Raw genomic sequence first — 17909 nt, 5'->3', positions numbered from 1 at the left:
TTCTACTGATACCAATGATGGGCACTATCCCTTCTACTGATACTAGTGATAGGGCACTATTCCTCCTAATGACTACAGGCATTCTATATATTTTTTTATTTTTATTTTTTACTTCCACTGACTATGATGATTGAGGAGCTGTTTACTCCCACTGCACTGGGGCATTTTCTACTCCCACTGGTCAGTCCAGCCCCCCTAAAGTCTAAATAACTGTAATTGTGCCCTTTGTTTTGAATGTTTGGAGACCCCTGATCTAGTTAAATGTTGCCTATCAGTTTCCAATGTGTTTGGCCAGTATCTTTATGAACGCTAAAGTTAACAGCCATTTCATTTTCTTTTACTTAGAGATATTCCCATGCCACTGGTCAGCTCTGGGGTAGAGCATGGAAATCTTCGAGAGCTCGCCCTAGCACGGATGAAAGATCTTGGTACAGAGGTACGTACAACATTCACATAGTTATCTTAAGGGACTTATATGGGAGACTGTCACTATCGATAAAGAGAATCTATAGCCAAAACTTTGGCTGGACAGAAAGTCCTGGATGGAATGTAGAAGGATTAGGACCCCTGTTGGGCCTTTTAGGTATGAGTGTACGTGTGAGGTAGCATTAGACGTAGTCGGCGGTGGGTCAATCTGTGGTGGGTTGACTTGTGGAGTGTCCTCGGAGTGGGATTTGTCAAGTGTGTGAAGATTTGAGAGGTAGGTGGGGAGCACCGTGCGTGAAGTCTTGCCATTTCAGGCGCAACAGATGCTCCAGAATGCCATTAATGTGTTAGGACAGTGGTCCCCAAACTGCGGCCCAGGGGCCGGATGTGGCCCTTTACTTGCTTTTAACCTGCATTAGGACATACAGTGAGGGAAGAAAAAGTATTTGATCCCCTGCTAATTTTGTACGTTGCCCACTGACAAAAATTATCAGTCTAAGTTTAATCGTGGGTATATTTTACCAGTGAGAGACAGAATAACACCAATACAATCCAGAAAAACACATTTAAAAAAAAAGATATAACTTGATTTGCATTTTAATGAATGAAATAAGTATTTGACCCCTTCGCAAAGCATAACTTGGTATAGGATGGCAAAACCATTGTTGGCAATCGGAGGTAAGACGTTTCTTGTAGCTGGCCACCAGGCTTACACACATTTCAGGAGGCATTTTGTCCCTCTCCTCTTTACAGATCCTTTCCAAGTCTTTAAAGAGGTTGTAAAGGCAGAAGGTTTTTTTTTTTTTTTTTTTTTTTTTTTTTTTTTTTAATCTTAATGCATTCTATGCATTAAAGGGGTTGTAAAGTAAAAAATTTTATTTTTTTAAAATGACAAACATGTCATACTTACCTCCACTGTGCAGCTCGTTTTGCACAGAGTGGCCCCGAACCTGCTCTTCTGGGGTCCCTCGGCGGCTGTCTCTGCTTCCTCCCGCAGGTGCTTCTCACGTTAATGCGAGCTCCCTCGCATTGGTGAGAAGCACTGCGGGCGCGCTCCCGTGATACAGCCGGCGGCTATAGCCGCTCGCTGTATCACAAGGCCCCGCCCCCCGGCGCGCTGCGTCATTGGATGTGATTGACAGCAGCGCGAGCCAATGGCTGCGCTGCTTTCAATCCATCCACTCCAGCCAATCAGCGGCCAGGCTGAGCGGCGAAGAGGACGACGGGGGCGAGCGCGGGATTTTCGAGGGGTCAGGTAAGTAAAACGGGGGGACTGGGGGCGCCAGCAGTGTGAGATGTTTTTTCACCTTAATGCATAGAATGCGTTAAGGTGAAAAAACATTTACCTTTACAACCCCTTTAAGTTAAAAAGCCTTCTGTGTGCAGAAGCCTCCTAACGCTTACCTGAGGTCCCTCTCTGTCCAGCGATGTACACAAGATTCTCCTTCCTGATTGGCTGAGACACAGCAGCGGCACCATTGGTTCCCACTGCTGTCAATCAAAGCCGGCTAGCTAATCAGGGAAAAGAGGGGGTGGGGCCGGGTCGGGGCTCCATGTCTGACTGGACACAGGGAGCTGTGACTCAGCTCGGGTGCCCCCCCATAGCAAGTTGCTTGTTGTGGGGGCACTGAACAGAAGGGAGGGGCCAGGATCACAGAAGAGGGACCTGAGAAGAGGAGGATCCAGGCTGCTTTGTGCAAATCCACTGCAACAGAGAAGGTAAGTATAACATGTTTATTATTTTTATAGGGTAAAAAAACATGAACCTCTACAATCACTTTATGATTTCGAGGCTGACATTTGGTAACTCGAACTTTCAGCTCCCTCCACATATTTTCTATGGGATTAATGTCTGGAGACTGGCTAGGCCAGTGCTTCTCAACTCCAGTCTTCAAGGCGCCCCAACAGGTCATGTTTTCAGACTTATTATTTTGCACAGGTGATTTGATCAGTTTCACTGCCTTAGTAATTACCACAGCTGTTTTATCTGAGGGAAATCCTGAAAACATGACCTGTTGGGGCACCTTGAGGACTGGAGTTGAGAAACACTGGGCTAGGCCACACCAGGACCTTAATGTGCTACTTCTTCAGAGGCCTGAAGAAGGAGCTCATGCCCTGCAAACTCGTCGCCTATTGGTCCACCACCAACTCGGAAGTGTCGTCATCCCCTGGCTCCCTGTGTGCTCGAGGTCCAGGAAACGTCGGTAACCACCGGCGAAACCCACTCCGCCTCACCAGCTTACAGCCATGAATTGACTCCCTTCCCGGACATTCTGCTTACCCATACTTGCCATGCCTATTTTAATTCTACTCTTATGCACTATTTGTTCATTAAAACTCATTGCTATACTTCACATAGAGTGGCGCCTCTGTGCTTTTACCCTTAGCCTTCCCAAGAGTTGCTTCTCATCTTCACTGGTCTGCCTTTAAGGTGCTATATTATGGAACTTATATGGACTTATTACAGTAATTTACTTCAAATTCTTCTTCTTAAAGTTTCCCCTATGTTTTAGGTATTTATCAGTTCAGTGATACTGGTGCAAGTGCCAACTTTTTTCAATGTATGACATGTTTATTATTTTTATAGGGGAAAAAAACAAGCCTTTACAATCACTTTAAGGTTTCGAGGCTGACGTTTGGTTACGCGAACCTTCACCTCCCTCCACATATTTGCTATGGGATTAATGTCTGTAGTCTAGCTAGGCCACTCCAGGACCTTAATGTGCTTATTCTTCTTCTTGCCTTGGCCGTGTGTTTTGGGTCACTGTCATGCTGGAATACCTAGCCATGACTAATTTTCAATACCCTGGCTGAGAGAAGGAGGCACTCACCCAAGATTTGGTGGTATCTGGTCCTGTCCATTGTCCCTTTTGATGCAATGAAGTTGTCCTGTACCCCTAGCAGAAAAACCGCCCCAAAGCATAATGTTTCCACCTCCATGTTTGATGGTGGGGATGGTATTCTTGGGGTCATAGGCTGCATTCCTCCTCCTTCCAAATACCGGGGCGTGGAGTTTATGTCAAAGAGCTTGATTTTGGTCTCAACTGACCACAACGCTTTCACACATTTCTCTGAATCATTCAGATGTTCATTAGCAAACTTCAGACGGTCCTGTACATGTGCTTTCCTGAGCAGGGGGACCTTGCGGACGCTGCAGGATTTCAGTCCTTCACGGCGTAGTGGGTTACCAATTGTTTTCTTGGGGACTGTGGTCCCAGCTGTCTTGAGATCATTGACAAGATTCTCCCGTGTAGTTCTGGGCTGATTCTCACTATTCTCATGATCATGTCACTGGCAGGGAAGGGGTTAACGCTATGGGGTGGTCAAGGGGTTAAGTGTTCCCCTTTCTAACTGAATGGAGGATGGGCTGCCTGGGAGTAGAGAGAGATCGCTGTTGCTTATCATTAGGAACAGCAGATCTCTCTCTCCTCCCCTGTCAGAACGAGGATCTGTCTGTGCACATTAACAGATCCCCTGTTCTGTCTCTCTGTGAAGCGATCGAGGGTGGCCGGCGGACGTTGCAGCCACGCGCATCTTCCCTGGCACTGCGCGCCTCCTATTCTATTTAAAGCGGCCGACGTACAATGGCGGCGATTCGTGCAAGGGAGCCAACCTGCCTCAGTACAACTGTGGCAGCTGGTCCTTAAGTGGTTAAATGTTGTGCAGCAAACTTCAAACAAGCTTCAACGTGCTTTTTCTTCAGCAATGGAGTCTTGTGTTGTGAGCGTGCATACAGGCCATGGCAGTTGAGTGCATTACTTGTTTTCTTTGAAACATTTGTACCTGCTAATTCCAGGTCTTCCTGAAGCTCTCCACAAGTGTTCCTTGGCTCTTGGACAACTTTTCTGATCATTCTTTTCACTCCTCTCTTAGAAATCTTACGAGAGGAGCACCTGGTGGTGGCCGGTTTATGGTGAAATTATGTTCTTTCCACTTCCAGATTATGACCCCACCAGTGCTCACTGGAGCATTCAGAAGTTTAGAAATCCTTCTTTAACCAATGCAATCAGTATGTTTTATAACAATAAGGTTTGCGAAGGTCTTGAGGGAGCTCTTTGCTTTTACCCATCATGAAATGTTTCCTGTGTGACACCTTTTTATAGGCCATCAGTTGAGACTGAACCAAATGATATTAATTTGCACTGACAAGGCGCAGGATTGCCTTCTAATTGCTGATAGATTTCAGCCGGTGTCTTGGCTTTCCATGCCTTTTTGCACCTCCCTTTCTTCATGTGCTCAATACTTTTTTCCCCGGTGTCATTCCGTTTTATTACACATAACTTTGTTTCTGAACGTATTATTAGTTTTGGTTTCTTTGTATGTATGGTTTGCATGGGTTGTTACCAACGTGTGGTGAAAATTTCATGTCAATCGCACCTTTAGAAATAGATTTACCTAGAAAAATGGTGACGTGATATATATAAAAAAATAATAATAAATATATATATATATATATATATATATATATATATATATATATATATATATAATATAAATATTTTTTTTTTAAATGTGTTTTATATATTATACATTTATATATAAAAAATATATATTTATTTAAAATATATATATTTAATATAATATTTATAAAATATATATACATTTATTTAATATATATACTAAATAAATATTATATTAAATATATATTTTTAAAATATTTTTTAAAATATATATATATTTTTTATATATATATATATATATATATATATATATATAATATATATATAAAATATATATATATATATTTAAAAAAATATAGATTTATTTAAAATGTGTTGTGTTATATATATATATATATATATATTATAAAAAAATATATATATATTACTGTATGTATGCATAATCATTTTTGTATTTATTCATGTACTCTCTTGTACAGTGCCGTGATGTAAGAACCAGAGAGGTGGGGATCCAAGAAATTCATCACAAGCTCCGACCGTATCAGGTGATTGTCTGCAGCATCTCATCAGATAATTGTCACAAAGAGAGATGATCTCCAGGAAAGCTCTGTGAACAATAAAATAACTTTTTTGTTCATTATGGACAGATTAGTGAAGGGGGTCAGTTTTTTTTTTTTTTTTTTGCTAGGGGGGAAAGTTATTGTCACTTCCTGCCTAGTATATCTCCAGGAAGTCAGCTTTACATTGGGTAGTCACTTGCATGTCACCCTTGCCACGTTTCTGAAAAGCAATCTGCGGTGGAGCACTTTTCAGGGGGCAATTAACTGGTGACTTGTGTTAACCCTTAAAATGCTGCAGTGCAGTGCCGCAACAACGGTGTGTGTGGGCCCCATTCACTTGGGCATAGATTTTGACCTTGACATTGTGTACTAACGTGGCTGCTGGCCGTGCTAACTCGCAGTTGGGCAGTCAGAGGGTGGTAAAACCGTGACTCAGCTGCCTGACAAAATGTGGAAAAAAAGTGAAGAGTGAAGTGCTGTGAGTACTTCCCAGATGCACTGTATATGAGTATCCCAACAACAGACCTGTGTGTCAGCCACCCCCCCCCCCAGAGCCACCACAAAGAATTCCCCGCCACGTCACCTCCTGAATTAATTTCTGTGTGATTCAGCACAAAACCCAGCGGAGGTGTGCGGCGTTGTCATAGACATCATATAAATGATTATCATTAGTGACTGCGCCCACTCAGCCCCCTCTGTCAAGGTAGAGCGCTCATCCCAATGGAATTGAAAGTCATCAGCCCAAGTCGGAGGGGAAAAGGCAATCTGAGTACATTTTTTTTTTTTTTTTTTTTTTTCTCCTTCTTAAATCTTATTTGTAATACATAGTCAGGCGGCGGGCCTGAGCGGAGGCAGCTAATCGGGCTGGTCAGCTGTCATATGTTGAATAAGGGGGAGAGGGAGAGGGGACTTCCTGCTGACTTCATGTAACAATTGCAGCATTATGATTATTATTATCATCATCTGCCTCGCTGTGCATTCATGTGACAACCTTTAATGGCATATTGTGAAATTGATATACACGGGGAGCTTTTTAAAACTACGGTTATACTGCATCCTTTACAGCCCGAGGGCCGGATGTGGCCCTTTGCTAGCCTTTATCTGGCCCATTGGGGCACTATTCCTCTCACATATTTGAGGCACTATTCCTAACGCTGACACCAATCCATGAACATTACATTTTGTCTGGACAGTATTAAAGGAAACGGAACACCAGTTTTTTATTTTTTTTTTATTTATTTAAACTGATCATATTATTATTATTATTATACAGGATTTATATAGCGCCAACAAGTTACGCAGCGTTTTATAATATAAAAGGGAGACAATACAGTTACAATACAATAACATTTTTGGAGGGCCCTGCACATAAGAACTTGCAATCTAAAAAAAAATGCATAAACTCAGGTTACAGTCTAGTTCAGTGGTCTCCAAACTGCTGCCCATGGTCCTTTGCTTGCATTTACCCAATTGGGGCTTTATTCCTGACACTATTACCAATGAATGGGGCACTATTCCTCCCACTGATACCAATGATGGGCCACTATTACCAATGAATGGGGCACTATTCCTCCCACTGATACCAATGATGGGGCACTAGTCGTCCCACTGATACCAATGATGGGGCACTAGTCGTCCCACTGATACCAATGATGGGGCACTAGTCATCCCACTGATACCAGTGATGGGGCACTAGTCGTCCCACTGATACCAGTGATGGGGCACTAGTCGTCCCACTGATACCAGTGATGGGGCACTAGTCGTCCCACTGATACCAGTGATGGGGCACTAGTCGTCCCACTGATACCAGTGATGGGGCACTAGTCGTCCCACTGATACCAGTGATGGGGCACTAGTCGTCCCACTGATACCAGTGATGGGGCACTAGTCGTCCCACTGATACCAGTGATGGGGCACTAGTCATCCCACTGATACCAATGAAGGGGGCACTAGTCGTCCCACTGATACCAATGAAGGGGGCACTAGTCGTCCCACTGATACCAATGATGGGGCACTAGTCGTCCTACTGATACCAATGATGGGGCTCTAGTCATCCCACTAATACCAATGATGGGGCACTAGTCGTCCCACTGATACCAATGTTAGACCACTGTTTCTCCCAGTGACACCAATGATGGGGCACTATTCCTCCCACTGACAACAATGATGCCGCATTATTCCCCCCACTGATACCAATGATGGGGCACTATTTCTACCACTGATACCAATGATGGGGCACTATTTCTACCACTGATACCAATGATGGGGCACTATTTCTACCACTGATACCAATGATGGGGCACTATTCCTACCACTGATACTAATGATGGGGCACTATTCCACCCACTGATACTAATGATGGGGCACTATTCCTTCCACTGATACCAATGATGGGGCTCTATTTCTCCCACTGATACCAATAATACCAATGATGGGGCTCTATTCCTCCCACTGATACCAATGATGGGGCACTATACCTCTCACTGATACCAATGATGGGGCACTATACCTCTCACTGATACCAATGATGGGGCACTATACCTCTCACTGATACCAGTGATGGGGCACGAGTCGTCCCACTGATACCAGTGATGGGGCACTAGTCGTCCCATTGATACCAATGATTGGGGACTAGTCCTCCCACTAATACCAATGATGGGGCACTGTTTCTCCCACTGACACCAATGATGGGGCACTATTCCTCCCGCTGACAACAATGATGCCGCATTATTCCTCCCACTGATACCAATGATAGGCCACCATTCCTCCCACTGATACCAGTGATGGGGCACTATTCCTCCTTCTCCTGACCTCGGGCACTATGCAACTGAACACCACACCTGAGGAATTCTTTACTCTCCCTGATGCCAAGGGCATTGACATTTCCCACCCCCACTCGCCACAATCTAGCCCCCTAAATGTCTGATAGTAAACTGGCCCTTTGGAATTTTTGGTTTGCTCTAGTTTATTGAAAAAATTTGCTCTAATGTATTGAAATGGCTTACTTTGATCTCACTGCATACTGTGAGCTTCTTATAACGTGCATTAGAAGCTGAGGCAAGTCAGACAGAGCCCACCTCATGTCTTGGCTGGAGAATGTCTGGCATTTTCTAGCCCCCTTTCCTTCCCTGCCTGATCAGCCCCATGGCTGTGATGTGTGGCTGAGCATTAAAATTCTCAGGGATGGATGGATGAAAATATAAATCCTTTTTGGAAGGTAAAACAACTCCCATATATTTTTGTTTGTATATTTAACTGTTTGCCTGGTGTTTAGCTTTAACATTGTAAAATTATATTTATAAATGTCACCCTACAGGTTATAATCTGACTGTACAATCTCCATGCCATCTCCTGCTACCTACATACTCTATTGAATTTGTACCCGATCAGGCAGGACCTCATGCCCACATAGTTGTATGGTGGATCTAAGGCAGGCCATAGATGATACAATTTTCTTACACCACGGGTTGCAGGAAAGAAAATGCTTGATTCACCCAACAGCACAGTCCATGTTGATAGGGGAATCCCGAATGTGCTCTGATCACATGCAAAAAATTCGAACAGCTGGTGGACTGAATTTGATTGATGGGCAATCGGCCTACACATAGATGGATCGAATCTCAGCCAGCTCCTGCTGAGCCGGTCGAGATTCAGGCCATCTATGGCCGGCATAAGGGAGATGGTGCAGCCAGATGGTAACATGTTTGGCTTTAGTTGGATATGTGAGGATCTACATGAATAACGTTCCTCCTCCTCCTGTCCAGGTGGAATTAATTCGGAGAGACTATGTGGCCAATGGGGGTTGGGAGACCTTCCTGTCCTATGAAGACCCAGAGCAGGACATTCTCATTGGCCTATTGCGTCTACGGAAATGCTCACCAGAGTCATTCAGACCTGAGCTGAAGGGAGGAGTGTCCATAGTGAGAGAGCTTCACGTCTATGGCAGTGTGGTGCCCATCAGCAGTAGAGACCCATCCAAGTTCCAGCACCAAGTAAGTGGAGAGCAGTCGCGTGTGTGTGTGTGTGTGTGTGTGTGCGTGCGTGCGTGCGTGCGTGCGTGCGTGCGTGCGTGCGTGCGTGCGTGCGCGTGTGTGTGTGTGTGTGTGTGTGTGTGTGGCAATAATGATTGAGAGTGGACCTTTGGGGGAGGAGTGCGTGTCTGAAAATTCTATACGTCCATGGGGGCTGCTGTCCCACTGACATCTATAAATTAAGGGGCTATTCCTCCATGGGGTCTACTATTCCACCAATAAATTAAGAAGCTATTTCTCCGTTATGGCCACTGTTTCACGGACAACAATGAATTGAGGGCTATTCTTCCATGGGGGCCACTATCCCACTGACACCAAAGAATTAAGTGACTATTTTGACTATTTTTCCATGGTGGCCGCTATCCCACTGACACCAATATTATGAAGGGCTATTCTTCCATTGGGGCCACTATCCCACTGATAGCAATGACTTGAGGGGCTATTCTCACAGGGTGGCCACTGTGCCACTAGCATCCATAAATTAAGCGCCTATTTTTCCATGGTACCACTATCCCACTGACACCAATATATTGAAGGGCTATTCTTCCATTGGGGCCACTATCCCACTGATACCAATGACTTGAGGGGCTATTCTTACATGGTGGCCACTGTGCCACTGGCATCCATAAATTAGGTGACTATTTTTCCATGGGGGCCACTATCCCACTGACGTTAATAAATTTGTGGCTACTATGCCACTGGAATCAATAGCTTAATCGGTTCTTCTTCCATGGGGGGCCACTATCCCACTGACACCAATGAATTGATGAGCTATTCTTCTATGAGTGCCACAATCCCACTGACACCAGTAAATTTAAGGGGCTATTCTTCCATGGGGACCACTATCCTACTGATGCCAAAAAATTAAGGGGCTATTCTTCCGGGGATGCCACAATCCCATTAACACCAATGAAGACTTTTGGAAGACTTTACTGGGCCCTGGTTTCACTAAGGTCAAGAACCACTGTTCTGCATTACTAAGCCAGAACACGTATACTAACTCCTGATCGGCATACTGGTTACATTAAAGGATAAGTTCACCTTTTATAACATGTTCGGGGTGTAACATGTTATGACTGCACCACAGAATGCCTGAAGAGCATTTCCTCATAACACAAACTTACCACAGAATGCCCGAGGAGCCATTCCCTTGGAAGAGGTATGTAAATTCCTGGGTTGCTATGAGATATTCAAAGTCCTTGGAGATACCCTCTTAGTGGGAAGCCTGCTTTCTCCCCGCTCCTCTAACTCTTCTCCTACTCTCTCACTTAGGCTGCATTCACACCTATGCATTTTTAGTGCTTTTTGCAGGTATGCACTACAGTCCATTTAACATGGCTTCCTATGGAAAACGTTCTGTAGTGCAAATCTGCAAAAAGCACTAAAAATGCACAGGTGTGAATCAGGCCTTACTGAGTATGCAGCTTCTGTATTTCTTGGTCCTTGGCTATTTTTCAGTATAAGCCAGTGCCATGACCGATACCCCAGGTTTGCTGTTTTAGGATGGCTCCTTTCTCTTTCAGCATCCTATGGAGTCACTCTTAGGCTGGATTCACACCTATGCATTTTTAGTGCTTTTCACATTTTGCAGATTTACAGATCATGTTCCATAGGAAACTGTTAAATGGACCCTAGTGCAAATTTGCAAAATGCAAAAAGCACTAAAACTGCATAGGTGTGAATCCAGCCTTAAGGCCCGTACACACGGTCGGACTTTTTGACAACAAACATGCAAATTTGCTGTTTTGGAGCAACATCCGACTGTGTGTACGCTCCATCGGACAAACTTTTTCTGTTTTCATCGGACTTTTGTTGGCTGTGCGAACGGACAAACTTTCTGGCAACAAAAGTCCGATGGAGCAAAGTCCGACCGTGTGTATGCAAAAGCATCGGACTTTTGTACAAGGTACAAACACGCATGCTCAGAACCAATGCAAAAGATCAGACTACAATACAGAAGTTGACCAAAGGTGGCGCTGGAGTCATTGAACGTCCTCTTTTGAAGTGGCGTCAGTACGTTGTGACATCACTACGTTCGTGTTTGTTGTCAAAAAGTCCGATCGTGTGTATGCAATACAAACTTGTGGACCACGCCCTTTGTACAAAAGTCCACGGGAAAGTTTGTACAAAGTCCGAATGTGTGTATGGGGCTTTATGCAGGAACTGGAGTTGTGCCCCCCACGCTGTGTGCATCAATAGGAACACACAGCCACATAACCTAGCATGGCAAAGCAATCCCCTGCTCCTGCCTCCTCCTCCCTCCTCCCTTCTTCAAGCTAACAGAGTAGCTGAAGAAAGCACTATCCATTGTTTCTCTTTCATGAGAAGACCACAAATTCAGGGAAGCAGAACTGAGAGATCAGGAGTCAACAACATTTTAAGTTGTAAACTGCAACTTCTGGGTTACGAATTTAACAAACGATTGCCAGGGAATGTTTATTTTATTGTGCTCAATGTGTTAAACTAAAAAATGCAGAGATCATTGTCCCGGTGTAGAAAGGGGGAGGGGGTGGCTCTGTGAGTGGGCTGGTCCACCAAAGGGGGGGAGGTTCTTTCTCTGGATCAGTCCACCAAAGGCGTTCTCTGAGTGAATTGGTCCACAAAAAGGGGGTGGAGGTGTGGATTGGTCCACCAAAGGAGGTTCTCTTAAATGGATATGTCCACCGGCCTGCCTGGTGCTAGTCAACTATTGGGGAGAGAGAGAGAGAGAGGCTTTTAGTAAATCTGTGCAGTAACATGTTATGTCTGTTCTGCTCTCAGGGATTTGGGATGTTGCTGATGGAGGAAGCGGAGAGGATAGCGCGGGACGAGCACGGGTCATTGAAGATTGCAGTCATATCCGGTGAGTTTTCATGTTTTATGATAATACTGGAGAGTGATTTTATTATATCTATAATTATATGTGTGTGTGTATGTATGTGTGTGTGTGTGTGTGTATATATATGTGTATATATATGTGTATATATATATATATATATATATATATATATATATATATATATATATATATATATATATATATATATATATATAAATTATTTTATTTTTTATAATAGAGAGAGAGGTATATGATGAAAGTTTTAAATATGTAAATGCAGTGTGTGTATGTGTGGATAAATATTTTATTTATCTTTTCATGTGACAACACTGAAGAAAGACACTTTGCTACAATGTAAAGTAGTGAGTGTACAGCTTGTATAACAGTGTAAATTTGCTGTCCTCTCAAAATAACTCAACATACATCCATTGATGTGTAAACCTCTGGCAACAGCACTCATGCAGCCCCAGACCATGACACTCCCACCATCATGCTTGACTGTAGGTAAGACACACTTGTCTTTGTACTCCTCACCTGGTTGCCGCCACACATGCTTCACACCATCTGAACCAAATAAGTTTATCTTGGTCTCATCAGACCACAGGACATGGTTCCAGTAATCCATGTCCTTAGTCCGCTTGTCTTCAGCAAACTGTGGGCTTTCTTGTGCATCATCTTTATAAGAGGCTTCCTTCTGGGACGTCAGCCATGCAGACCAATTTGATGCAGTGTGTGGCGTATGGTCTGAGCACTAACAGGCTGACCCCCCACCCCTTCAACCTCTGCAGCAATGCTGGCAGCACTCGTACGTCTATTTCCCAAAGGCAACCTCTGGATATGTCTCTGAGCACGTGCACTCAGCTTCTTTGGTCGACCATGGCGAGGCTTGTTCTTAGTGGAACCTGTCCTGTTAAACCACTGTATGGTCTTGGTCACCGTGCTGCAGCTGAGTTTTAGGGTCTTTGGCAATCTTCTTTATAGCCTGGGCCATCAAATTATTTTGTACTTGGTGGAGAAACCCTTGTTGGCACAGAGGTAAGACCTTTCTTGTAGTTGGTTACCAGGTTGGCACACATCTCGGGAGGGATTTTGGTCCACTCTTCTTTACAGATCTGCTCTAAATCAGTTTCAAATTTCAGCTCCCTCCATACATTTTCTATAGGATTAAGGTCTGGAGACTGGCTTTGCCCCTCCATGACCTTAATGTGCTTCTTCCTGAGCCACTCCTTTGTTTGTTGCCTTGGTAGTATGTTTTGAGTCATTGTCATGCTGTAAGACCCATTCACGACCCATCCTCCGTGTTCTGGGTGAGGGAAGAAGGTTCTCATCCAAGATTTTACAATACATGTCCCATTCTATTGGCCCCTCAATGCGGTAAATTTGGTCTGTACCTTTAGCAGAGAAACCGCCCCAAATCATAATGTTTCCACCTCCGTGCTTGACTGGTAGGGATGGTGTTCATGGGGGCATAGAATTTTTCTTCCTCCAAACACGGTGAGTCGAGTTTAATTTTGGTCTCATCTGACCACAGCACTTTCTGACAATCCTTCTCTGAATCATTTTAGATGTTCATTAGCAAACTTCAGATGGGCCTGTACATGTGCCTTCTTGAGATGAGGGACCTTGCGGGTGCTGCATGATTTCAATCCATGGCAGTGTATTGTGTTACCAATGGTTTGTTTGCTGACTGTTCTCCCAACTGCTTAGAGATCATTCACAAGCGCCTCCATTGTAGTTCTGGGCCAATCCCTCACTTTTCTCATGATCATCCTTACCCCATGAGGTGAAATCTTCCATGGAGCTCCAGGCCATGAAGGGCACTAGATGGTTATTTTGTATTTCTTCACAAATAAACACTCCAACAGTTGTCTCCTTCTCACCAAGATTTTTGCTGATGGTCTTCTAGCCCACTCCAGCCTTGTGCAGCTCTACAATCTTGTCCCTGACGTCCTTTGACAGCTCTTTGGTCTTGCCCATTACGGTGAGGTTTTAATGGACGTAAGATTCTGTGGTCAGGTGTCTTTTATACCTAAAAGAAGTTGTCATTAGGAGCACCTTCATAAATTGACAGGACTAATCTGTGCACTACATGAGCACCTACAGTAGCCAGAAATATTGTTGTTTGGTAGGGGATCAAATACTTACTTTACTCTGAACTGAACTACTGAATTTATAAAAAAAAAAAAGTTATTTATATATATATATATATATATATATATATATATATATATATATATATATATATATATATATATATATATATATATATGTGTGTGTGAATTATAACTACTACTGAACTGCAACTCAATTTATATAATTTGTATCAATTATTTTTGGTTGATATTCTTTCTCTATCATTTAAAATGCACCTATGATCAAAGCTATAGACTCCTCATTTCTTTGTAAGTGGGCAAACTTACATAATCTGTAGGGGATCAAATATTTTACCCACTGTATATATACAGTGTATATTAAACACTATGTACTGTTGTGTGTGTGTGTGTGTGTGTGTATGTATGCGTGTGTGTATATATGTATGTATGTATGTATGTGTGTGTATATATATATATATATATATATATATATATATATATATATATATATATATATATATATACAATGTATATGTGTGTGTGTAATATATATATATTTATTAGGGCTGTGGAAATTAAAGATTGATTAATCGATTAATTTTTTTGATCAATCAAAATTATTTTGATCGGTACTCACCTCCCCGCTAGCTTCCGCGTCTTCAGGGAGTTCCGTCGGAGATCGGGTGACGTCACTGGACTCTTCCCCAAGTGCCTCCTTCTGCTAACGAAGGGAAGGGGGAGGAGTCCGGTGACTTTGAATTTCTGATTGAATGTAACGAGTACGGGGGAGGAGCTACGCATGACGTCACCCGCTGCTGCCCTACGGAACTAACGCGATTGTCGGCTTTACATGCTGTGTTTTTATCATCTTTATGCGAGTAGTTTGTGTTTGAACACAAAAATTAAATCTTATACTTAAGCGATGAGCACTTCGATCTTTTCTTTCTACCCATGACCTGGTGTCCTTGCTGAGATCTAAGGAGACGTGAGAGAATTTTATGGTCCGTGTTAACCCTTTTGATACCCGCTTGCATGACCACCTGTTTGCACAGGGCTCCATGCCATAAGGTGAGAGTGATTAGTTAGACTGCAGATGGAGGGATCGTCACGCTGCTGTGGGAAAAAAAATACTTATTTCAGTGCTACAGTTTGAGTTTGAAACGTATTTGTGTGAACTGTGAAGTTAAGTCATGGATTGTGGAAACTAACTAGTGTCGGGTGATTGTATATAGTGTATACCACATTTACCACTGACTAATGCAGAGTTGCAATGCAAGGAGATCAGCTAAAAGTAGTTGGATCTGTATGTGCGTTATAATTAATTGAAATTAGTCGATTAACCGGTTTAAAAATTAGTAACAGCCCTAATATATAATTATGTATACAGAGAGAGAGACATTTTATATAGGAATTTTAGAAAGATTTTATAATCATTAAAATATATACTATCTATAGTGTATATGTAGAAAGGCTCCTGCGCTCTATGGCAAAAAAGAACAATTTTGGAAGTAGAGTGAAAAAATAGTTCTAATCGGAGCAGCAGACACTATTATGAGTGAACTCTCAATAAAAATAGATAAAACAGAGGGGGGGTGTGTTGCGCTTCCTTAAATACCAAAAGAAAAATAAACAATAAACTTATGTGATAAAAAGTGACTGTCAATACTTCACAAAATATAAAAAACAAGTGCAAAGTGTGTGGTACTATAAAAGTGCATGGAAATGAACATCTGATATAAAAATATTAATAGTGCATCATACCAGTGTCTATACAATAAAAAACGTGGGGGGGGGGGGCTCCAGCTATACAGTGCAAATAGTGAATTGCAATAGCTATATAAAATAAAGTGAATCGTCGAAGATAAAACACAAAAAGGGAAAATCAAACATCTAAAAAAAAAAACAAAAAAAAACTACAAACATTATATATCAATAACTATAATATTTGCTACACTAAGTTATTGATATATAATGTTTGTAGTTTTTTTTTTTTTTTTTTTTTTTTTTAGATGTTTGATTTTCCCTTTTTGTGTTTTATCTTAGACGATTCACTTTATTTTATATAGCTATTGCAATTCACTATTTGCACTGTATAGCTGGAGCCCCCCCGTTTTTTATTGTATAGACACTGGTATGATGCACTATTAATATTTTTATATCAGATGTTCATTTCCATGCACTTTTATAGTACCACACACTTTGCACTTGTTTTTTTATATTTTGTGAAGTATTGACAGTCACTTTTTATCACATAAGTTTATTGTTTATTTTTCTTTTGGTATTTAAGGAAGTGCAACACACCCCCCCCCTCTGTTTTATATACTATCTATAGATACAGAGAGGGAGAGAGAGATTTTATAATTAAATATTATCTCTTTCTCTATATACAGTGTGTGTGTAAAATCTTTTCTTTCTAATCATCTGAGAGTCCAGGTAGAAGAGTTCACATTTGTATCTGATGTTCTGATGCAATCATGAAATCTTTGTCAGAATCCACTACTGTGTATTTCATTCAATCGACTTGGTAAGCTCTTCCATTTCTATGTGCGGGAAGCAAAGCCCACCCACGCCGTCTGGAATGTCTTTTTATAAATGCCGCCATGGCAGTTTCATGCAGAGGAAGCCGATAACAGCAGCAGTTTTTCAGGATAGAGAATCTGGATTAAAACTGACAGGTGGTTTAGTAATCATCGAGTGTCCTCGTCCCTGGAGGATGGAGGGGCGGTTCGCTGCTACGTGGTGGCAATCCATTTTAGGATGCCATTTACGTGCCCTGGGGGAGGATATGAATGAGGATGGCAGCCAGGGATTGGCACAGTCTGCTGCAGACAGGAGGGAAGCATTTCCTTAGTCTCCCCCCCCCCCCCCCCCCCCACCCCCAAATGATCAGACTATTAGTAAGTCACAAGGTGAGAGGCTGCAGCAGGGGGCTGACCTATGTCAGACATTTGTGAACACAGCCGAGAACTGCACAGGGATCAGGATTTACATGACCGTGTCGCCTGTAAACCAGCTTCAGCAGAATTTTTACGGTTAAAACACTGTTACTGCTGTAGTAAATCAGAAATACAAGAGAGGCCAACCGTTCTTCCCGTGCTCGTCCATGGATAACCAAATTGATTATAATATAATTGGCTGGTAAAATGCATAGTTATTATTTTCATGACTCATATTGAAATAATTGTTATTAACTGATAAACTTTAATCTTCTTATTATCTGTCTTAATGCAATTTGATTACCCAGATACTCCTGTAGGAGCATAAAGTGGAACTCTAGGTAACATTCTATTTTTTTTTTTTTTTGTTACAGCTGTTGTGAGGTCACATTACCAAGTGTGAACACAGACAGGTTTTCTGTTTAGTTTTTTTTTGTTCATTACAAGCTATTGGCCACTTTATTCAGAATTTGAACCTTGCACCCATATTAATGGTTACTCGTATTGCATATGGCTGCTGTAAAGCAATCATGTAGTAGTGTGTGGAGTCACAGGAATGTTAAACCTTAAAGTGGACTAGGACTAGGTTGCTAGTATTGCCTGTGGGCTCCCTCCATCTGATCTTTTCCCCAGGACTGATTTGCA

General features: G+C 42.4%; 1 protein-coding gene across 1 annotated transcript in view; it reads left to right on the top strand.

Annotated features, from left to right (window-relative positions):
* ELP3 (elongator acetyltransferase complex subunit 3) overlaps positions 1 to 17909 on the top strand; it is a 200674-nt gene that overhangs the window by 153093 nt on the left and 29672 nt on the right. Inside the window, exons 11-14 of the mRNA XM_077489256.1 lie at positions 346 to 436; positions 5306 to 5371; positions 9151 to 9378; positions 12178 to 12259. Of these exons, the coding sequence (XP_077345382.1) occupies positions 346 to 436; positions 5306 to 5371; positions 9151 to 9378; positions 12178 to 12259 (467 nt within the window). The remainder of the gene's footprint in view (positions 1 to 345; positions 437 to 5305; positions 5372 to 9150; positions 9379 to 12177; positions 12260 to 17909) is intronic.

The sequence above is a fragment of the Lithobates pipiens genome, unplaced genomic scaffold, assembly GCF_037356315.1.
Source record: "Lithobates pipiens isolate NorthernLeopardFrog02 unplaced genomic scaffold, aLitPip1_a1.2 Scaffold_18, whole genome shotgun sequence".
In the NCBI taxonomy this organism is placed as follows: Eukaryota; Metazoa; Chordata; class Amphibia; order Anura; family Ranidae; genus Lithobates; species Lithobates pipiens.
The sequence above is the reverse complement of the archived record's forward strand: the minus strand, read 5'-3'. Positions and strand labels throughout refer to the sequence as shown.